At 52.2% G+C, this 23,682-nt stretch overlaps 1 protein-coding gene across 1 annotated transcript in view; it reads left to right on the top strand.

Annotated features, from left to right (window-relative positions):
* The window catches only part of PLAAT1 (phospholipase A and acyltransferase 1), a 124,260-nt gene extending 106,809 nt beyond the window's left edge, over positions 1-17,451 (top strand). Inside the window, exon 4 of the mRNA XM_085634098.1 lies at positions 16,375-17,451. Coding sequence (XP_085490224.1) covers positions 16,375-16,476 — 102 coding nt within the window. The 3' untranslated portion in view covers positions 16,477-17,451. The remainder of the gene's footprint in view (positions 1-16,374) is intronic.
* The last annotated feature ends 6,231 nt before the right edge of the window (positions 17,452-23,682 follow it).

Raw genomic sequence — 23,682 nt, 5'->3', positions numbered from 1 at the left:
AGGGTTTTCCAAACACAATGCTGGCCCCGCCCCCTGTGGTGCGACTGACGACCCTAGCCCTGCCAGTCAATAGAGTGAGGGGCTGAGCACATCAAGGGTGCTCCCCAACCAGCTGCGACTGGTTTTCCCCCTCACCCTGAACCCAGAACAAAGGGTTTGCCTGTATAAAAATGGGGCTGTGTCCCCACAGAAACTGTTCTCTGCCAGGATCTTACCTGAGGGGGGCTGCTGCTGCTGCTGGACCAGAGGACCGCCACTTGGACTACCTCCCTGCCTGGAGGCCCAGTGAGCTGGCTCTGGGTCCAGCCTTGCCCCCCTGCTCTTGAAGGACCATTTGTTGCTGGACTTTATTATCATTCTTAAAGCGCTGGGAGCGCTTTTTGCAGCCCTAAGCGCCTGGGAGCGCTTTTATTCGACTGGTAGCGCTGGGAGCGCTTTCATTGGCTTCATAGCGCTAGGAGCGCTTTATTTTTGGAAGCCGGTGCCCACCCGGCGTTTGCCCTGGCTTTGCCGATTCCGACGTCCACTGGCAGGTGCCCACCCTGCCAGGGACATTGCCGAGCGTGTTAGCGGGTGCCCACCCCGCTTTATTGAAAATTAATATCCCTAGCGGGTGCCCACCCCGCCAGGGACTTTGCCGCGTTTGGATTCTCGCCCCCCTAGCGGGTGCCCACCCCACATTACCGCGATCCAAAAGTCACCGCTGCAGCCCGGCTCCGGACGACAGGAAGTCAGGCAGAGTTCGTGGTGACGTGGGCGGGGCCTCGGCCGGAGGCCGGAAGTCTACGGGAGCCCACCCCGTGCTCCGGCGAGCGAGAGGAGACCGCGAGAGCTGAGCCGACGGAGCCGTGCAGGCTCCGTGTCCGTCCCGTGCCGGCCGCTGCCCAGAAGCGGCCGCGGGAGCATCCTGGAAGCCAGGTGAGGCGTCCGTGGATGTAAGAGTCCCCGTGGGGCTGAGGGGGGGGCCTGTGTGAGCGAGAGCCTGCGAGGCTCCAATGCTGTAGGGGGCAGTTCAGTAGTTTCTTGAGCCCCGAGAGGGCTCCACCGGCAGGTACCGGGGCAGTGCAGGTGTCGGGCGGCCCCGGAAGGCAGCGGGCCGCCCCAACGTGTACTCGAGCCCACGAGGCTCCAACGAAGCAGTGATTGCTCAGAGCGCCCAGAGCGCTCCAACGTTACCGGGGCATTTCTTCAGCGTTTGAGTGGCCCCAGATGGCAGCGGGCCACTCCCACCTTGCCCCACATTAGTTTACAGAGCCACAGAGGCTCTAGGGGGCTTTTGTTGTTGTTTTGAGCCCCGAGGCTCCACGGGAGCGACAAGAGTTGTTTCCCAGGCACAGTGGTGCCCACGTTTGCTTTCTCCAGCTGCCCAGCACTTAGTGGGCAGCTGCATCGTTTAGGTTGGGGCCCTCGGAGCTTTGGACTGCGCCTCCTGCGCAGCCTTGCCCCTGACTTTTCTGGACGCAGGGCGTCCTTGCCCCTTCACGGCCAGTTGGCCCAGGGACTGCCACAGATAGTGGCTAATGTGAGTTTTTGCGCCATTGTACCTTTCCTGCACCTCTGAATGTGGTTATGCGTCATGTGCTTTGCTTTACACCTCTGAATGTTATGCATTATGTGTTTATGTGCTTAGACCCCTACAGGTATTGTGATACTTAGGTGGTTGTTTTCTCCCTAGTACAGGTGGTGCTAGTGAGGTCCTGATTCCCTGCGCAATATTGTCCTAAGGTGGTTAGGGTTGCGTAGGTGGTACTTTCTGGTGACCAGTAGTTACTGGTGGTGTGCTACCTTTGCTATTTTGTACTACAGTATTATTCCTATGTTCTAAAAAGTGCTAATTCCGGACAGTGGTCCATGTGGCCCTGTCCCCTGTATATATAATCCCTTGTAAATTCTGCCCGTGCCTGTTGGCACATTGTAGAGTGTGTGTTTTTATCTAATGTGTTGTGTATAATACAAAGGCTATTTTTATAGAATACCTTGTGTGGAGTTTCCTTTGTGGTGGGCCTTGGGTGTTGTTGCTGGGTGCGCGCGCAAACGCTTTACACATCGCCTCAGAGATAAGCCTGACTGCTCGTGCCAAGCTACCAAGGGGGTGAGCAGGGGTTATCTTTGGCGTGTAACTCCCCAGCCCTGACTAGAGTGGTGGTTTCTGCCTGGCTTTGGCGCAAGCCTCAGCCAACCAGAAATCCCATTTCTAACATTGGTGGCAGCGGTGGGATTTGGACTTGCGTTTGCGCTGTACCGCAGCGGCAACTGGCCGCACTACAAAACTCTGCATTTAGATAAATCACATGGTATAGGGATTATTGTTTTAAAATTGTTTTTAATTGTCATTTCTTTGGAAATGTGTTTTTGTGCACTGTGAGTTAGGTGTCCCTAGCTCGGGAGGGTAGATCATCCCCCTTAGTGCATTTTGTGTTTCTGGATTCACCAGAGGGTGGGATCCAGTGGTGGCAGCGTAATAGTGTCCTGTACATTTGTCCCCCGCCCTGCGCCCAGAGTTGGTACCTGTGTCACGTGGTGGTCAGGTTGAGGAATCAGGGGTGGTAGAAACTGCCTTACCAGTCCGAGGGGAGGGTTGTGTGTGGATGAAGGGTGTGTGGCACTAGGCAAGTGAGTGTGAGTTCTCTGGGTTAGAGAGCTTGCTGAATGTTTTTGTGAATTGTGTGCTCCTGTGTGAAACTCAGACCCCTAGGTTCCCTGTATAATTGTTACCATAACGTCCGCCAGAATGGAGCCTGCTTGTGATCCCTATGAGCTAGCTTGGCGCCAGAGGCAGGAGTTAGAAAGGTACTGTACAGAGGAAGAGTCAGAAGAGGAGGTAGAGGATGACAATACCTGGACGCCAGTAGAGAGTGAGGACCCCATAGGTAGGGCGTCCCGTGCTGGGTCCAGCGTAGGAGGTAGCGCCTCATCCCTTTCCCTGTCCCCAGAGGAGTGGGAAGATAGGAGGAAAGAAAGGGAGCACCAGCTGGCGTTAGAGAAGCTCAGGTTAGAGCATGCTCAGGCGATGGCGCAGCTGGAGGCCAGGAAGCAACAGCGAGAGACTGAGTGGGTCTTGGCGCGGGAGAGGGTAGAGGAGGCTGAGAGGGCCTCCACCAGAGGCAAAGTAGCTCTGGAGGGTAGACTATCCCCTGCGCGCAGTTTTAATTTTCTGGGCTCCCCAGGGAGGGTTGAGTCCAGTGGTAGTAGCGATGTAGATTCCAGTGTAGGAAATCCCAGTCCCAGTTCCCCCAGTCTGGTACCTGTTCCCCAGGAGGAGGAGTTAAGGTTGAAATTCAGGGGCAGTAGGAAACTGTCTCACCAGACTTGGGAGGAGTTTGTGGATGGATGTGAGGATGCAATGTTTGATTGGATTTCCACAGCAAGTGATTTTGACATACTGTGTAATCTGGTTCTCAAAGAACACCTGCTCAGTTGTTGTGTGCCAGGGTTGCGCCAACACCTGTTGGGGTGTGGATTGTCTGAGCCCCTTGAGCTTGCGGATGAAGCAGAGCGCTGGGAAAGGGCTAGAGGTTCTCTAGAGTCATTAGGGAGTGACTCCAAAAGTAGTGGGTCAGGTATCTTCCAGCCCAGCGTGGTGGAAGAGGCTCAGTGTAGCCCAGCTAGGTCCCAGGATAGCGAGGAGGGTGTAGGGGCTCACCGCCTGGCTCAGTGGAGCAGGAGTGAGAGGGTGACCGAGGGTCCCCTGACGTACGAAACCCTGCCTCAGGACTTGGATGGTTCCATGAGGGAACACCAAGTTGGGGACCTAGGCTGTCCTGTTAGCCCATTTGAGGGAGATCTCCTGGTGAGTAGAGGACCTGGAGCACCTGTAACCAGGGCTCCTGTGGTTCTAGAGTCTGGCAGTACCGCTCCGGTAGGGAGGGTACAGGAGTCCAGTGTGAGGAGTGATTGGGGGATGAGTTTCCCAGTGGAAGAGCCTGTGGGTCAGGGACTACCCAGTTGGGCTAGGATCCCGTGTAGTGACCAGGGTGGCACCACTTCTGTTCTGGGGGATCTCCGCGCACTGTCAGGTGGACAGGGGACGGGAGATCAGCGCCAGACAGACAGTCGCTTGACGTATGTGTCCTTTGATAGCCTCAGGGGGATGGAGTGGAAATCCCCAGAAGTCCTGGAGTGCCAGGCAATTATTCCACCAAAGGTTCTAGGCCGGAGGTTGGGAGGCCAGGTTCAGGATCAGCCTGACCTGACGGGTGGGACGTCTGTAATCAGCGTCCCGACCAGTTCTTCTTCCAGAGGTACCGCCCCAGTTGGTAGGGAGCAGGGTTCTGGAAGGGGGTGCAGAGGGTGGGAGAGCCCACCTCTGCCCCCGGTACAACCTGAGGGGTTAAAACCTGGGTTGGGATGGCGTTCTAGGTGTACCCCTCGCCAGAGGAGGAGGAACCCTAGGAGAAGAGGTAGGGGGAGGAGAGCTTTCCCTGAGACTCCTGGTCCGCCTGAGGGTGTAGACCCTAGGCTGGAGAACCAGTGGCAGTCTAGTCCTGTCTTTCAGAGAGGAAGAGTGGAGAATGGCCGCTATGTGCCAGGGGTTACTACCCCCCACTCTGTGGTTAGGCAAAGACCAGTGGCACCTGGGTGGCCTAGGGCCTGGTCTTGGCCGCGGACAGCTTGGGAGTACCAGTGGGGTAGCCCAGTTGGTCCAGACAGTGGTGTTAAAAAGAATTCCATGGGTTCACCGTGGCGTAGAACCGGAGGGTGTCCATGCAGTTGCGGGCCCGCGTCCGTGTTCTATCGCCCCAAGCAGGGAAGTCCATCACGGTGGTGATTGGTCTGCCCTGCGTTTTGGCTGGAAGGGGGTTGTGTTGGACTTGGCCCTTCTGGCAGGTTCACCCCTGGACTTTTTGGCTTTTTATTGGTGACTTGGTGTGGTAATTTTTTTGGTTTCTGCGCACTTTCCCTGTGTCCCAGGGTAAAGTGCGTGCGTGCGCTGAGTGCATGTGGTGAGATAGGCCTGCCCTCCCATAGGAATGCATGGGGAATGTATGTGTCCCTAGTAGTTCCTGATGCGTGGGGTGTGCAGGCCCGAGTTTGGTATGTGCGGACTCGTGGGAGTGAATGCTGCGCGATGATGTGTGCGGCGTGCATGTACCTAGTGTGGAAGTGCCACTTCTAGAAGTGGGCACTTCTGTGTGCAGTGTGTCTGTCGCGTGATTGGCTGGTCGTGTCATGTGACGGGCTAGGGATTCCCCAGTGTCAGGATGAGTCACCCAGTGGTGAATGGGGAGATCAGCAGCTAGATGGGTGGGAGGAGTCCACCTGGGTCCTGAATAGGACAGGGTTTTCCAAACACAATGCTGGCCCCGCCCCCTGTGGTGCGACTGACGACCCTAGCCCTGCCAGTCAATAGAGTGAGGGGCTGAGCACATCAAGGGTGCTCCCCAACCAGCTGCGACTGGTTTTCCCCCTCACCCTGAACCCAGAACAAAGGGTTTGCCTGTATAAAAATGGGGCTGTGTCCCCACAGAAACTGTTCTCTGCCAGGATCTTACCTGAGGGGGGCTGCTGCTGCTGCTGGACCAGAGGACCGCCACTTGGACTACCTCCCTGCCTGGAGGCCCAGTGAGCTGGCTCTGGGTCCAGCCTTGCCCCCCTGCTCTTGAAGGACCATTTGTTGCTGGACTTTATTATCATTCTTAAAGCGCTGGGAGCGCTTTTTGCAGCCCTAAGCGCCTGGGAGCGCTTTTATTCGACTGGTAGCGCTGGGAGCGCTTTCATTGGCTTCATAGCGCTAGGAGCGCTTTATTTTTGGAAGCCGGTGCCCACCCGGCGTTTGCCCTGGCTTTGCCGATTCCGACGTCCACTGGCAGGTGCCCACCCTGCCAGGGACATTGCCGAGCGTGTTAGCGGGTGCCCACCCCGCTTTATTGAAAATTAATATCCCTAGCGGGTGCCCACCCCGCCAGGGACTTTGCCGCGTTTGGATTCTCGCCCCCCTAGCGGGTGCCCACCCCACATTACCGCGATCCAAAAGTCACCGCTGCAGCCCGGCTCCGGACGACAGGAAGTCAGGCAGAGTTCGTGGTGACGTGGGCGGGGCCTCGGCCGGAGGCCGGAAGTCTACGGGAGCCCACCCCGTGCTCCGGCGAGCGAGAGGAGACCGCGAGAGCTGAGCCGACGGAGCCGTGCAGGCTCCGTGTCCGTCCCGTGCCGGCCGCTGCCCAGAAGCGGCCGCGGGAGCATCCTGGAAGCCAGGTGAGGCGTCCGTGGATGTAAGAGTCCCCGTGGGGCTGAGGGGGGGGCCTGTGTGAGCGAGAGCCTGCGAGGCTCCAATGCTGTAGGGGGCAGTTCAGTAGTTTCTTGAGCCCCGAGAGGGCTCCACCGGCAGGTACCGGGGCAGTGCAGGTGTCGGGCGGCCCCGGAAGGCAGCGGGCCGCCCCAACGTGTACTCGAGCCCACGAGGCTCCAACGAAGCAGTGATTGCTCAGAGCGCCCAGAGCGCTCCAACGTTACCGGGGCATTTCTTCAGCGTTTGAGTGGCCCCAGATGGCAGCGGGCCACTCCCACCTTGCCCCACATTAGTTTACAGAGCCACAGAGGCTCTAGGGGGCTTTTGTTGTTGTTTTGAGCCCCGAGGCTCCACGGGAGCGACAAGAGTTGTTTCCCAGGCACAGTGGTGCCCACGTTTGCTTTCTCCAGCTGCCCAGCACTTAGTGGGCAGCTGCATCGTTTAGGTTGGGGCCCTCGGAGCTTTGGACTGCGCCTCCTGCGCAGCCTTGCCCCTGACTTTTCTGGACGCAGGGCGTCCTTGCCCCTTCACGGCCAGTTGGCCCAGGGACTGCCACAGATAGTGGCTAATGTGAGTTTTTGCGCCATTGTACCTTTCCTGCACCTCTGAATGTGGTTATGCGTCATGTGCTTTGCTTTACACCTCTGAATGTTATGCATCATGTGTTTATGTGCTTAGACCCCTACAGGTATTGTGATACTTAGGTGGTTGTTTTCTCCCTAGTACAGGTGGTGCTAGTGAGGTCCTGATTCCCTGCGCAATATTGTCCTAAGGTGGTTAGGGTTGCGTAGGTGGTACTTTCTGGTGACCAGTAGTTACTGGTGGTGTGCTACCTTTGCTATTTTGTACTACAGTATTATTCCTATGTTCTAAAAAGTGCTAATTCCGGACAGTGGTCCATGTGGCCCTGTCCCCTGTATATATAATCCCTTGTAAATTCTGCCCGTGCCTGTTGGCACATTGTAGAGTGTGTGTTTTTATCTAATGTGTTGTGTATAATACAAAGGCTATTTTTATAGAATACCTTGTGTGGAGTTTCCTTTGTGGTGGGCCTTGGGTGTTGTTGCTGGGTGCGCGCGCAAACGCTTTACACATCGCCTCAGAGATAAGCCTGACTGCTCGTGCCAAGCTACCAAGGGGGTGAGCAGGGGTTATCTTTGGCGTGTAACTCCCCAGCCCTGACTAGAGTGGTGGTTTCTGCCTGGCTTTGGCGCAAGCCTCAGCCAACCAGAAATCCCATTTCTAACAATTTGGAAGAACTGTGCCACCCCAAGACCTAATTTGGAATGCTATAACAAATAACTGGAACTATACCTGAAAAACAAAGACTGTATTGTAAAAGCCTGCTTGCAGAACCCTATATAAAGAAGCTTTATTTTCATAAATACAGTCTGGTGTCTCTGTGTGGTGGGTTGGTGATTGTTGTTGGACATCCTAAATGCTTAACTGTTGGACAGGCCACATGAAGGGCTTGCTCCCTCCCCGCAGGACAGGGCCCAAGCCCCGGACTCCCAGGTGTTACCCACAAGGGCAACCCGCACCCCGTCTCCCAACGGAACTCCTGCCCCCGGACAGCCATGTATCATGGGGCCGAACCACTACCGGCTCCCCCGGCCGGATCAGCCGCCATCTTGGGCACTGCGCCACGAGGCCGCGTGGCCTCGGCTCGACCCTAACCCTGGGCCTGGCCGGCCCCGACATCCCGGCACCACCATCCACCCAGGAGGTGAACGGACCACTTGGCAGGTCAATGGGAGAAAGAAGTGTCGATGGCTCTCCCCCGCCAGGTGCCGATCACCCTCCGGCTCCCCCAGGCGCTGGCTCCACCCCCTGCTGGGTGTCTGGACTCCCTCATCCCGGACCCCCCGACCTCCAAGTGCGAGGGTCCGGACATCAAAGGGCGCCAGACCTATAACTAGGGCAGCTCCAGAGCAGGAAGGCAGTTGTATCCTGGAGTCGAGAGACACCGAGAGAACTCAGCCTTGACGGACTACTGGCGCTGCCGTAGCCCTGCCTTGTGAACTATCGTCCTGCCTGCTGGCGCTGCCGCGGCCTTCTGCATCATCCATCCTCGTCGGGACCTGCTGGCGCTGCCGCGGACCGTTGTAACGACCACCTTCATCGGGACCTGCTGGCGCTGCCGCGGACCGTGTAACGACCACCTCCATCGGGACCTGCTGGCGCTGCCGGGGACCGTGTAACGACCACCTTCACCGGGACCTGCTGGCGCTGCCGCGGCCCGTCCAAGCTAGAACACCGAGCTCGAGGATTGTGAGCTATCCACCATACCATTTCAGCTACCAGATTGGTAACCAGACTGTCCCGCTACCCCCTTTCCCCAAACCAAGAGACTCGAATCGAGGGGACCCCTGAGTCCAGACCTCCTTGTACCATTTCATCGTACCTTAAGAAATCACCTATAAAGAACGTTAAATCCTATCCTTGTGTGGTGTATATCAGTGGGGGGGAAGTTATTCATCTGTACGATCGCTGGAGACGTCTCTCCCCGGAGACCTCTCCCCTTGTCCTCGGCCGACCCTCCTGGTCCGTCTAACATTAACCTAATGTACTCTAGAGTTTAGCCTGACTGCTCGCGCCACACTACCTAGAGGGTGAGCAGGGGTTATTGTCTGAGAGTAATCCTTTGCCCTGACTTAGAGGAAAGGGTCCCTGCTTGTCGCAAGTGCATACCTGCGCCAACCAGAGACCCCGGATTCTAACAATGGCCCTGCTGCTTTGTTATTTTTTTACACTTCTTAGTCCGCAGGCTTATGGTGCCCTGAGTGCGGGTGAGCCAAGAACCACCAGAGATGGTGAGCTGTCTGCAACATAACTGGGGGTGCTGGTCATGATGGCTATGTACATTTATTTAGCTACTTAAGTACATGATGTGGGTTGGCAAGGGGGCCCAGCAGGGTTCCATCAAGGTGGGCATATTATCATATTTCTTTAGAAGCCGGATAAGACGTGCTGAGGTACAAAGGGTGCCCTTAAGGGGTGTCATGGGGATCCTGGGAGGCCATGGAGCAGGTTGTAACCACTATCCAGATGCAAGAGTATGAAGGCTTGTACTTCAGCTCTGAAGTTGCTTTCTGGGAGAAACCATTTAATTTTCTGTCTTTGTTTTCTTCGGAGTGTGTTCTTTGATGGTGAGGATGATGTCCAAGGTGAAACAAGTGACTTCCCATTCAGTGAAAGTTGGGGTTCAAAGTTGTCAAGGTACATGTCATTCAGCCAGGTTTCCTGGTTCTTGCTGAATCATCATTATATTGGTGAAGCTCAGATCTCTGCATCGAGCACTAAGTGGCTCCAGGCAGAAAGTGAAGATGGAACCATGAGGGACTCTGCAGATGACAGGAGTCTTTTGGGACCTGGAGGTGCCCATGTGAACAAATTGGTGTTAGCTGGAAAGGTTGGAAGAGAACCAGTAAAGGTCACTGCTGGTGAACCCCATTCAAGACTTGTTTCTGGTCCAGGGAGGATCTGGGCTGCCAGTCCGGTCTGGACTTTTCAGATGGGGAGCAGGGTCAAGACGGATTTGCATATGGCCGGGTCTAAAGTGAAATGGCATGGGGAACGAAAAAGCGATGGATTTTACCCAGATCTGTAACTGGGGTTGATTGTTTGATTTGTTCAGCGCTCCGTCCATCATCTGTTCGTTTGGCGTCTGCGGGGGGGGCGACATTTAAACTGAAATTAGTGTTTTCTGAGCTCATTATTTAGGAAGACATGATTTCATTTGTTTTACAGTTGCTTAGGCTGTGACACTGGTGACATTTTGATATTGGAACTATATTTCCTTAGCTTTTTGGGTGTTCTTTCCTGTCCCTCCTTCCAGCCTGTGATCGGGTACCCAGGGTGCCTCTCTACATAGAGTGTACATTTTTGAGAGATATTTCCCCAGCTTGAATTGCCGTTGTGGGTCTCTCTCTGTCAAGAGAGTCACCACCCAATTTATACGACTTACAATAACTTTAGCATTTGTTTCATAAATCACTATGCAATGCAGAATGCCAAGACTACTAGGAGGATGAGCCTCATGTTCCTGCTGGATCCATGTGGACATGGATGTGGTGCCACATGTGAGTGTAGACGTTGGCTACCATGTGCCCAGCAGGAGGAGCCCGTGTTCCTGCTGAGTCCTTGAGGACATGGATGTGCAGCCACATGTGAGTGTAGATGTTGGCTGCCATGTGCTGAGCTGGAGGAGCCTGTGTTCCTGCTGGGTCCATGAGGACATGGATGTGCAGCCACATGTGAGTGTAGACGTTGACTGCCATGTGCTGAGCTGGAGGAGCCTGTGTTCCTGCTGGGTCCATGAGGACATATATGTGCAGCCACATGTGAGTGTAGACGTTGGCTACCTTGTGCCCAGCTTGTGGATCCCATGTTCCTGCTGGATCCATGTGGACATGGATGTGCAGCCACCATGTGCCCTGCAGGAGGCGTCCATGTTCTTGCTGGGTCCATGTGGACATGGATGCGGTGCCACATGTGAGTGGTGACGTTGGCTACCTTGTGCCCACAGGTCATACAAGCTCTTGAACTGCGCAATCCCCTTGGGAAAAAGCAGGCATGCTGGGGTTTTGTTCTTGCGGGACACGGTGGTGGCACACATCCAGTTGCGTCAGGGATTGTCCATGATAATGCGAATGGTCTGTGGGTTAATAGATTGAGGTAGGAGCGCCTCAAGGCACAGGTGCCTAGACTGAGGAGGAGTGCCAGCATGCACGGGTGTGCAGACTGTGGCAGGGGTGCCTGCAGGCATGGGTGCATAGACAGAGGCAGGGACACCTGCAGGCATGGGCACGTAGACTGAGGCAGGGGCAACTGAATGCATGGGTGCATAGACGGAGACAGGCACACCTGCAGACACAGGCACATAGATACAGGCAGGAACGCCCGCAGGCACATGTGCATATACTGAGTCAGGTGAACTTGCAAGCACAGGCATATAGACTGAGGCAGGGGTGCCTGCAGGCAATGGCGCATAGATTGTGGCAGGGACACCTGCAGGCAGAGAGGCATAGAATGAGGCAGGCATGCCTGCAGGCACGGGCACATAGATGGAGGCAGGTACACCTGCAGGTACAGGTGCATAGACTGAGGCAGGGGCACCTGCAGGCACGGGCGCATAGACGGAGGCAACGGTGCCTGCAGGCACTGGTGCATAGATTGAGGCAGGTGAACCTGCAGGCACGGGCGCATAGACTGAGGTCGGGTCACCTGCAGGCATGGGAACATAGATGGAGGCAGGTGCAAGTGCAGGCATGGGTGCATAGACTGAGGCAGGGGCGTCTGCAGGCACAGATACATAGATTGCGGCAGGGACACCTACAGAAACGGGTGCATAGATGGAGGCAGGGGGGCCTGCAGACATGTGTGCATAGGTTGAGGCAGGGGCACCTGCAGGCCCAGATACATAGATGGAGGCAGGGATGCCTGCAGGCATGGGTGCATAGACTGAGGCAGGGACACCTGCAGGCATTGGTGCATAGACTGAGGCAGGGGCACCTGCAGGCACGGGTGCATAGATTGAGGCAGGGGCACCTGCAGGCACAGATACATAGATGGAGGCTGGGGCACCTGCAGACACTGGTGCATAGATTGAGGCTTCGGCACCAGGCACTGGTGCATAGATTGAGGCAGGGGCACCTGCAGGCACAGATACATAGATGGAGGCTGGGGCACCTGCAGACACTGGTGCATAGATTGAGGCTGCGGCACCAGGCACTGGCGCATAGATTGAGGCAGGGGCACCTGCAGGCACAGATACATAGATGGAGGCAGGGACGCCTGCAGGCACGGGTGCATGGATTGAGGCTGCGGCACCAGGCACTGGTACGTAGATTGAGGCTGAGGCTCCTGCAGGCACAGATACATAGATGGAGGCAGGGATGCCTGCAGGCACGGGTGCATGGATTGAGGCTGCGGCACCAGCAGGCACTGGTGCGTAGATTGAGGCTGAGGCTCCTGCAGGCACAGATACATAGATGGAGGCTGGGGCACCTGCAGGCACTGGTGCATAGATTGAGGCAGGGGCACCTGCAGGCACTGGTACGTAGATTGAGGCTGGGGCTCCTGCAGGTACAGATACATAGATGGAGGCAGGGATGCCTGCAGGCACGGGTGCATGGATTGAGGCTGCAGCACCAGGCACTGGTGCGTAGATTGAGGCTGAGGCTCCTGCAGGCACAGATACATAGATGGAGGCAGGGATGCCTGCAGGCACGGGTGCATGGATTGAGGCTGCGGCACCAGGCACTGGTGCGTAGATTGAGGCTGAGGCTCCTGCAGGCACTGGTGCATAGATTGAGGCAGAGGCACCTGCAGACACAGATACATAGATGGAGGCTGGGGCACCTGCAGGCACTGGTGCATAGATTGAGGCAGGGACACCTGCAGGCATGGGCACGTAGACTGAGGCAGGGGCAACTGAATGCATGGGTGCATAGACGGAGACAGGCACACCTGCAGACACAGGCACATAGATACAGGCAGGAACGCCCGCAGGCACATGTGCATATACTGAGTCAGGTGAACTTGCAAGCACAGGCATATAGACTGAGGCAGGGGTGCCTGCAGGCAATGGCGCATAGATTGTGGCAGGGACACCTGCAGGCAGAGAGGCATAGAATGAGGCAGGCATGCCCGCAGGCACGGGCACATAGATGGAGGCAGGTACACCTGCAGGTACAGGTGCATAGACTGAGGCAGGGGCACCTGCAGGCACGGGCGCATAGACGGAGGCAACGGTGCCTGCAGGCACTGGTGCATAGATTGAGGCAGGTGAACCTGCAGGCACGGGCGCATAGACTGAGGTCGGGTCACCTGCAGGCATGGGAACATAGATGGAGGCAGGTGCAAGTGCAGGCATGGGTGCATAGACTGAGGCAGGGGCGTCTGCAGGCACAGATACATAGATTGCGGCAGGGACACCTACAGAAACGGGTGCATAGATGGAGGCAGGGGGGCCTGCAGACATGTGTGCATAGGTTGAGGCAGGGGCACCTGCAGGCCCAGATACATAGATGGAGGCAGGGATGCCTGCAGGCATGGGTGCATAGACTGAGGCAGGGACACCTGCAGGCATTGGTGCATAGACTGAGGCAGGGGCACCTGCAGGCACGGGTGCATAGATTGAGGCAGGGGCACCTGCAGGCACAGATACATAGATGGAGGCTGGGGCACCTGCAGACACTGGTGCATAGATTGAGGCTTCGGCACCAGGCACTGGTGCATAGATTGAGGCAGGGGCACCTGCAGGCACAGATACATAGATGGAGGCTGGGGCACCTGCAGACACTGGTGCATAGATTGAGGCTGCGGCACCAGGCACTGGTGCATAGATTGAGGCAGGGGCACCTGCAGGCACAGATACATAGATGGAGGCAGGGACGCCTGCAGGCACGGGTGCATGGATTGAGGCTGCGGCACCAGGCACTGGTACGTAGATTGAGGCTGAGGCTCCTGCAGGCACAGGTACATAGATGGAGGCAGGGATGCCTGCAGGCACGGGTGCATGGATTGAGGCTGCGGCACCAGCAGGCACTGGTGCGTAGATTGAGGCTGAGGCTCCTGCAGGCACAGATACATAGATGGAGGCTGGGGCACCTGCAGGCACTGGTGCATAGATTGAGGCAGGGGCACCTGCAGGCACTGGTACGTAGATTGAGGCTGGGGCTCCTGCAGGTACAGATACATAGATGGAGGCAGGGATGCCTGCAGGCACGGGTGCATGGATTGAGGCTGCAGCACCAGGCACTGGTGCGTAGATTGAGGCTGAGGCTCCTGCAGGCACAGATACATAGATGGAGGCAGGGATGCCTGCAGGCACGGGTGCATGGATTGAGGCTGCGGCACCAGGCACTGGTGCGTAGATTGAGGCTGAGGCTCCTGCAGGCACTGGTGCATAGATTGAGGCAGAGGCACCTGCAGACACAGATACATAGATGGAGGCTGGGGCACCTGCAGGCACTGGTGCATAGATTGAGGCAGGGGCACCTGCAGGCACTGGTGCATAGATTGAGGCAGGGGCACCTGCAGGCACTGGTACGTAGATTGAGGCTGGGGCTCCTGCAGGCACGGGCACATAGATGGAGGCAGGTACACCTGCAGGCACAGGTGCATAGACTGAGGCAGGGGCACCTGCAGGCACGGGCGCATAGACGGAGGCAACGGTGCCTGCAGGCACTGGTGCATAGATTGAGGCAGGTGAACCTGCAGGCACGGGCGCATAGACTGAGGTCGGGTCACCTGCAGGCATGGGAACATAGATGGAGGCAGGTGCAAGTGCAGACATGGGTGCATAGACTGAGGCAGGGGCGTCTGCAGGCACAGATACATAGATTGCGGCAGGGACACCCACAGAAACGGGTGCATAGATGGAGGCAGGGGGGCCTGCAGACATGTGTGCATAGGTTGAGGCAGGGGCACCTGCAGGCCCAGATACATAGATGGAGGCAGGGATGCCTGCAGGCATTGGTGCATAGACTGAGGCAGGGGCACCTGCAGGCACGGGTGCATAGATTGAGACAGGGGCACCTGTAGGTACATATGCATAGGTTGAGGCAGGGATGCCTACAGGCATGGGTGCATGGACTGAGGCATGTATGCCTGCAGGCACGGGTGCATGGATTGAGGGAGGCACTCCTGCAGACACCGGTGCTTAGACTGAGACAGGTGCACCTGAAGGAACAGGTGCATAGATTGATGCAGGGGCGCCTGCAGGCAAGGTTGCATAGATTGATGCAGGGGCACCTGCAGGCATGGGTGCATGGATTGAGACAGGTGCACATGAAGGAACAGGTGCATAGAGTGATGCAGGGACTCCTGCAGGTGCGGGTGCATAGATTCAGCCTGAGGCATTTGCAGGTACGGGTGCATAGATTGATGCAGGGGATCTGCAGTCATGGGTTCATAGATTGAGGCAGGGACACCTGCAGGCACTGGTGCATAGATTCAGCCAGGGGCACCTGCAGGCACGGGTTCATAGATTGATGCAGGAGATCCTGCAGGCACAGGTGCATGGACCGTGGCAGGGGCCCCTGCTGACACCGGTGCATAGATTGAGGCAGGGCACCTGTAGGCACAGATGCATAGTTTGAGGCAGGGGCAGCTGCAGGCACAGATGCATAGATTGAGGCAGGGACGCCTGCAGGCATGGGTGCATAGACTGAGGCAGGGACGCCTGCAGGCAGGGGTGCATACATTGAATCAGGGGCACCTGCAGGCACGGGTGCATAGACTGAAGCAGGGGCACCTACAGGCACTGGTGCAGAGATTGAGGCAGGGGCACCTGCAGGCACAGGTGCATAGATTGATGCAGGGGCGCCTGCAGGCACGGTTGCATATATTGACCGAGGTGCACCTGAAGGCATAGTTGCATGGATTGACGCAGGGGCACCTGCAGGCACAGGTGCATGGATTGAGGCAGGGGCACCTGCAGGCACCGGTGCTTAGATTGAGACAGGTGAACCTGAAGGAATGGGTGCATAGATTGAGGCAGGGGCACCTGCAGGTACGCGTGCATAGATTCAGCCAGGGGCACCTGCAGGCATGGGTGCATAGATTGAGGCAGGGGCACCTGCAGGCACTGGTGCATAGAGTGAGGCAGGGGCACCTGCAGGCACTGGTGCGTAGATTGAGGCTGGGGCTCCTGCAGGTACAGATACATAGATGGAGGCAGGGACGCCTGCAGGCACGGGTGCATAGATTGAGGCAGGGGCACCTGCAGGCACTGGTGCATAGAGTGAGGCAGGGGCACCTGCAGGCACTGGTGCATAGATTGAGGCAGGGGCACCTGCAGGCATGAGCACGTGGTTTCCGACTCAGACATTGATGCACCGCATAGGTTGCAGCCGGATAATGTATAAGCGAACACATACTTTGTAAAGACCCCGATATGGCATCAATCCCTTAATATATAAAAGGCTCCACCTTATAATGACATCACGCCGCTTTAAGCACCAGACGTCAGTCAGTGACGTGGTGTGTGAAGTAGACACACTGAAAGTATCAATGGATAATATCGCATTGTATAGAGATGTATGTGTTCTACAAATATGCCCTTTCACTACCTGATCAATTTAGAAGAAGAACTAGAAAAATCGATCTTTTTGATGAAAGTTCTGTGTTTTTTCCAGGCCAACCGAGCAATCAACGCCATTGGGTTCGTCTCGGCTGCTGCTGGCGCCATCTCTCTCCTGGGCTTGTTTCAGAACAGGTCGCGACAGCGGCATTATTAAATGTGTGCTGCCCCCTGCAGGGCAGGATGGGACATTGCTGTGGAATGAGGCTGGTTTGGAAAAACAGGAAAGTGTGAAAATTCATTATCAATTAAACATTTTAACTAGAAGATAAAAATGCACAACTTGACTGGCAAGTTAAAGGCAGGCGAATGTTGGTGTGTCCATGTCTTCCAACCAGTTCCTAAGCCAACAGCTGGTGGGTCAAACTGAGGTGCCAATACACTGTATGGGCATGCTGCTCTTGAACATGCTACACAATCTCTTGAATCTATCACACAATACAGGTTCTATTTTTCAGGGATACACTTTTTACTGGGTTGAAAATAACTGTTCATAAACTCTTTCTTTCTTTTACTTGAAAAAAAAAATGACAGGAGTTCAACTGCTTACAAAACCACTTTATAAACTTGGGGTGTGTGAAGTTCTTACCTTTGCCAGCTGTTCTGATCACATGTACTTGACACAGGAAATGAGTTCATTTTTTATAACACATCTGGTACTACAAGTGCCTCTAAAGACGGCCTCAAAGCACACGAAGGATGCACTAAAGGAAACCCTGCCTTTTCGTTGGAAGTAACTAACATCCGGAACTTTTGTGCACATTACACAAGTGTTGCTAATAAGCCAAACTGTGTCCTCTGGGATGGAGCAGCGTCTAAGAGTTTGCTTTCTACTCACTTGAATGGATTTTCATTGTGGACCGTTTTGTGATATTTTTTGTATAATTGTGTACTAGCTCATTGCTAGTAGGGGTTACAACTGTGTGTTTTTTAAACTGCAAAGAAAGTCTAAAACACTGTATTATGGTTCATACTTGAATTTTTTCACGTGTCTCTTTTAATGTGTGTGAAACCAGCGCTTTATTCGATGGTACTTCAACTGATGCTGACTGACGGTGACTGATGGTGACTGACGGTGTGTTGTTCATGCTGAACCCTTCTTAATCTGGGTTTAATTTTAAATAAAACCGAAGCCAACATTTTAATGGGGTCTTGTCATCATTATACGTCCTTGAATGTGATTGTGTAACGTTAATTCCTAAAAGCTTTAGGGGCATATCAGCAACAACCAGCAATAATTATCGCTTAGCGCTCTTAGCGCTAGGATAATTATCGCCGGGTAACGTGGATTTTTATCGCTGAGATAGCGTGCTATTAGCAACGCTTATCTCAAAAGCGATAAAAATCCTAGCGCTAACTGCCAAACGTGAGATTATTGCTGGAAACCCAGCGATAATCTCACGAAGTGTGATGTTAGCTTGCTGATAGGGCCTCACATACTTAGCCATGATATCCACCCTCCATAGGATATCATGGCTAAGTCAGTCTTGAAGCAGGCGTAAGGAAAGTAGCGATAACAGAGGTTATCGCTACTTTTCCTGCCGCTATGCTTCATAGCGTGGGGCTTGATGATAGGAGAAATGTTGCTTAGCGACATTTCTCCTGTCATGCCAGGTCAGGAACGCCCACTTTGCATCTCATTAGTGATGCAAAGCTGGGTGTTAAGAATACGTGCGCTCATGCAAGGTTTCACGCGTTAGTGTGACCTTGCTAATTAGGCGATAAAATTATCGCCGCTTTTTGGCTGAAAACGGTCGCCAAAGCGGCGATAATTTTCTATCGCTGCCTTGTAAATATGCCCCAAAGTTCCTTGAGGCACGATGCGAGGCTTCTGGGTGCTGTATCCTCTGCATTAATAGTAAGCAGCACGCTTCTCTGCTCAGATGTTACTCAGTTTGAGTGCTTTAACCATTTCCAAACAGAACTTGACATGTTTTGAACCTTTGGAACTCTAAATAAAGCGTCTAGTAGGAAGAGCATGTGTCGGCTAGACATACTTTAAAACTATCTGAAAAGCAAATTCAAATTCTTTTTCATGGCAAATCAATTATGATCATTACAATGTTTGACAGTCAGTCAGTCAAAAAATCCTTATTCAGCTGACTTCCAGCCATAAAAGAATGCAACATAAAAACATTTAAAACATGAATGAAAAAGAAGTGATACAGACAATGAATGATATGTTACACAGCAGTGATAATTCATAATCAGAATGTTATAGTAATAATCAATAAATTAACATTTCTACGAAATAGCAGCATAAACTAGGGACAGGGTATAATGAGTCCATAAGAAACCTCTGTCCTGTGGGCAAAGGATCCAAAGATTAATTCTTAAAACAAATAAAATCATTTCCAAACAATATCACTCAAAGAGCTGAAGAGATGTATCTATAAATCATTAGACAGGTGAATTAATCATTTAAAATCTGGAGATGATATGAAGCTGCCCGACACTGCCTAATGTTTAAAAACTTTAGGAGAGGGATGATAAAATCACGCCTCGGCTTAATGTAGAGTTGACAAAAGAAAAGAAAATGAAGCGTACTCTGAGTGGACTTGGAATCGCAAGGGCACAGATCCAGTTTGGCGTCACAATAAGCTTTGCGGGGATAAGAGACGAAACGATGCCAAATACCAAACCTGAATCTAATGGGATAAAACAATTTGGAATGAATAAAATAAAAAGAGAGATACGGCTCACCACCTGAAGAGCGTACTAAGAGCAAGTGTTCTGAGACACTCTTTTTTACCATCTGTAAGTTTTCTCTAGTTGATTTTAGACAGGTTAGGAGATCCTTTTTCAGTTCTGCTTTTGGTATCTTGGCAATATTAGATGGATTATAAAAACAGTCCGCCAACCCCAGTGACTCTGACTGTCTTTTTATAGATCTGGGTCAAGGTATCTTTGACATGTAGTCCAGTTTAAAACAGTCTAAGATAATTGCACGATTAAGGGCTGGTTCTTCCTTCGCCCAGATGGAGGGCCACAGTAAAGTCGGTGCTATTTGTATACGGAAGAACAAAGGGATCAGGCCAAGTTCGCTGTGAAAGACCGTAGCGGGAAGACTATTGGAGACTGTAAGCAAGCGTCTCATGAAGGTGTTCTCAGCTCTTTGTAGTCCCACCGGGTTACAGGAACCCCATACTCCAATCCCGTACAAAGTGACAGAACACGAGCAAGCCTTATAGATGTTAATTATTGTATTAATCTGTCTCGAGCCTAGCTTTTTCATAAATCTGAATACTGTCTCCGGGTTTTGATTGAAACTACTAATCCTTGTTTCAACTAGGTGGTGCCCGGTGCTTTTCTGGCCAAACGGGATTCCCAGATAAGAAAAAGTAGGGACATAGGACAGCTTTTCATTTTTAATAAAGCATGATTTTAAAATGGTGTAAGACTTCCCTATATTGGTCTTTAAACCCAGTCCATTCATAAAATCATTAAACCTGGTCAGAAGCTTCTGCAAACCCACACTAGTTCTAGACATTAAGACACAAGCATATGCGTAAAGCAATGCCGGGAGATTTCTGGTACCTATCTTGGGGGCATCCACATTCCCATGGTTAATGTAACTTTCTAAATCATTAATGTATAAACAAAATAAAAAAGGGGACAAGGACACAGCCTTGTCAACCCCACAATTCATTTTTATGAAAGCAGAGAGTTCCCCGCTCACTCCATATCTGACCCTCCCAGTCACAGCTTGATACATTTTGGCTAAAAAGTGGATTATGGATGGCTCAATGCCCAAGTTCAACATCTTTTCCCATAGTCTCCCTCTCTGCACCCAGTCAAAAGCAGACGTCCATAAACCCGAGGTAGAGAGATCCGGGCTTAGCTATTCGACGGTACTTTAACTGAATGGTGACTGACAGTGTGTTGTTCATGCTGAACCCTTCTTAATCTGGGTTTAATTTTAAATAAAACCGAATCCAACATTTTAATAGGGTCTTGTCATTATTGCACGTCCCTGAATGTGATTGTATAACGTTAGGTCCTAAACGCTTTAGTTCCTTGAAGCACGATCGAGGCTTCTGGGTGCTGTATAGGGGTGGGCGGAATTTGCGAAATCCACTTTTGCAAATTATCGTGTGAATGTTAAAAATTATCGCAAACACGCGGAAATATCGCGAAGATGCGGAATTTTTTTTCCCGCATGTTCGCGAGATTTTCTGCATGGTTGCGGGTCGCCAACTTACCCATGTGGTTGCTCGCGGGTGCGGCCATCTTGTTTTGAGTTGTCTCGCGGTGCATGATCGCGAGAAGAAAGACGTGATCGCGCGACGCATGACGTCACTGCGGGCGCAAACTGTCACGAGACAGCGCAAATGGCTAAAAACAATCCAACATCTCATGGAGAACGCGACCGGATCAAGAAAACTTGTCGGCGAACGCAGGGATTCAGGTAAGGCGATCACGCGCGCGCGAGAATGTATTATTTTACAGCGCGAGCAAGAAACATATTATCGCCAAGCTGCGGAAAGCGGAAATTTGGACATTTTCAGGCTCTCCGCGGAACGCGAAAATGTCAAATTATCAGAATTTCCGCGAACGGAACAAAATTTTAGCCCAGGCCTAGTGCTGTATCCTCTGCATTGCTAGTAAGCAGCCCACTTCTTCTCTGCTCAAATGTATTCAATTTGAGTGCTTTAACCATTTCCAAACAGAACTTGACATTCTTTGAACCATTGGAGCTCTTAATAAAGCTGCTAGTTGGAAGAGGATGTGTTGGCTAGACATGCTTTGAAACGATTTGAAAAACAAATTCAATTTCTTTTTCATGGCAAATCAATTATGACCATTACAATTTTTGACATAATAAGATCTGAGTGGAAAGTTACAATCAATGCATTGTGGCTAGTGATAACTGAAAAACACGAGTGCTCTAAAATTGGATTTTTGCTTAAGTTAAGTTTGTCATGCTCGTTGTGAGCTTCCACATTTCCCAGTTGCTTAAAGCTATTTATAGTCATTTTCATTCCTGACACCTGAGTTGGTTGTCGGTCCAGTGTATGGACCCACCTTCACTGGTTGACGAAGGTTCCTACGACAGAATGCAGCCTGAGCAGACATTCAATGTCAATTAAATGAGGACGCCGCTAGATTCATTGCCTTAGGGATTCGGCATTGTACCCACATTGCCTGCTTGTCGAAGAGTCTAGTATCAGAGTGCCAGCTGGCCCTCAGTTTGGCCTCCAGGTTCAATTTAAAGGGAAATCAGAGACATTCCATTGCTGTGCTTGTGTTCAGGTGAGTCATTTCGTAGCTCTGCTTGTCTTCACGTCAGTCATTTCATCACTGTGCTTGTCTGTTGCTGTGCTTGTCTTCAGGTGAGTCATTTTGTTGCTGTGCTTGTTTTCAGGCGAGTCAATTCGCTACTATGCTTGTCTTCAGGTGAGTCATTCTGTTGCTGTGCTTGTCTTCAGGTGAGTCGTTTCATTGCTGTGCTTATCTTCAGGTGAGTCATTTCATTGCTGTGTTTGTCTTCAGGTGACTCATTTCGCTGCTGTGCTTGTCTTCCGGTGAGATATTTTGTCACTGTGCTTGTCTTCAGGTGAGTCATATCGTCTGTATTCTTGTCTTCAGGTGAGTCATTTCGTTGCTGTGCTTGTGTTCAGGTGCGTCATTTCGTAGCTGTGCTTCTCTTCAGGTGAGTCATTTTGTCGCTGTGCTTGTGTTCAGGTGAGTCATTTTGTTGCTGTGCTTGTCTTCAGTTGAGTCATTCCTTTGGTGTGCTTGTCTTCATGTGAGTCATTTTGTTGCTGTGCTTGTCTTCAGTTGAGTCATTCCTTTGGTGTGCTTGTCTTCAGGTGAGTCATTTTGTCGCTGTGCTTGTGTTCAGGTGAGTCATTTTGTTGCTGTGCTTGTCTTCAGGTGAGTCATTCCTTTGGTGTGCTTGTCTTCATGTGAGTCATTTTGTTGCTGTGCTTGTCTTCAGGTGAGTCATTCCTTTGGTGTGCTTGTCTTCATGTGAGTCATTTTGTTGCAGTGCTTGTCTTCAGGTGAGGCATTTCATCGATGTACTTGTCTTCAGGCGAGTCATTTCGCAGCTGTTCATGTCTTCAGTTGAGACATTTTGCTGCTGTGCTTGTCTTCAGGTGAGTCATTTTGTTGCGGTGCTTATCTTCAGGTGAGTCATTTTGCTGCTGTTCATGTCTTCAGGTGAGGCATTTTGTCGCTGTGCTTGTCTTCAGGTGAGGCATTTCATTGATGTACTTGGCTTCAGGTGAGTCATTTCATCGCAGTGCTTGTGTTCAGGTGAGTCATTTTGTTGCTGTGCTTGTCTTCTGGTGAGGCATTTCATTGCTGTGCTTGTCTTCAAGTGAGTCAGAAGAGAATGTTGGGCTCTAGGTTTTCCTAGGAGGCTACAATATGTTTTCATTGTTTATATGTAATCATTCTTTTAAGTTTGTCACTGAATACTTTTAGTTTGGCTTTCCCTTTAGATGTTGTTTTAATTTCTAGAAAGCTAGCATTCTTGTTTAATTAACTGCCTTAATATTTTTTCTTGGTTCAGGATGCACGATCTTAGGAGCGCGGTCTTCATCTCTACTCAGGTAGTGGATGTGAGGGACCTTCGCTTGTGTTTCTGGCACTGACCGCCGTATTGGACCTCAGTGCTTTGGGCCATGTTCAGAAGCCAAGGTCAAGGCGCAGCTGTGCTGAGGGAACTGGGAAGGCAGAACATTTGACTCCAAGCCTGTGTTCAAGTAGTTTCCAACAGCAGGATCACAGTAGGTCACCTACAAACCTTGAGCCAAGTCAGTGCTGAAGGTCTGTGTAGGTTGTGGTGGAGGCTTCCTAGTTCGTGTTGTAGGTAGGTGGCTTTACATTTGGGTTTGTTTGGGTTCCTGTCATGCAATCCTGCTAGACACTGGTAGGAGTTCAACTGGCTTATGGGTTGTGGTTCCATTTTCCATGTGTAAAACTCTCTTATTTTTCCCAAAGATAATGAATTTAGCTTGATTTGTATTCACTGTTAGGTCGTTCTCATGATCGTAGCACCTGGAGACACCTCAGGTGATTAGTCGTGCTTTACAAATCCTTATAACATCCTTTAAATTTATTCCCTTATGGGATCTCTGTAGTATAATGGAGTTATGTCAAAGAGGATGGTGTACCAGTGGTTTGTGTGAAGAGCCAACATCTGTTCGAAAATTCCTTTGGGCTTTTAGGGAGCTCGTAAATGAGCTGTGCAGAAGTTAACAATCGGGGTAAGACGCAGCCTTCTTTGAGGCCACGGTTGGTTGGGATTTTTTGAGGCTCTTGATCCCTTTCAATTTTTTACGCATCCTCGTGTCCCAGTGAAGTTGTTGTAGGGCTTTTAGTAGCATCTCAGGAATGCATGAGTGACCGGTGC

The sequence above is a fragment of the Triturus cristatus genome, chromosome 11, assembly GCF_964204655.1.
Source record: "Triturus cristatus chromosome 11, aTriCri1.1, whole genome shotgun sequence".
Lineage (NCBI taxonomy): Eukaryota > Metazoa > Chordata > Amphibia > Caudata > Salamandridae > Triturus > Triturus cristatus.
Note: the sequence above shows the minus strand (reverse complement) of the source record. Positions and strands in the feature narration are given on the sequence as shown.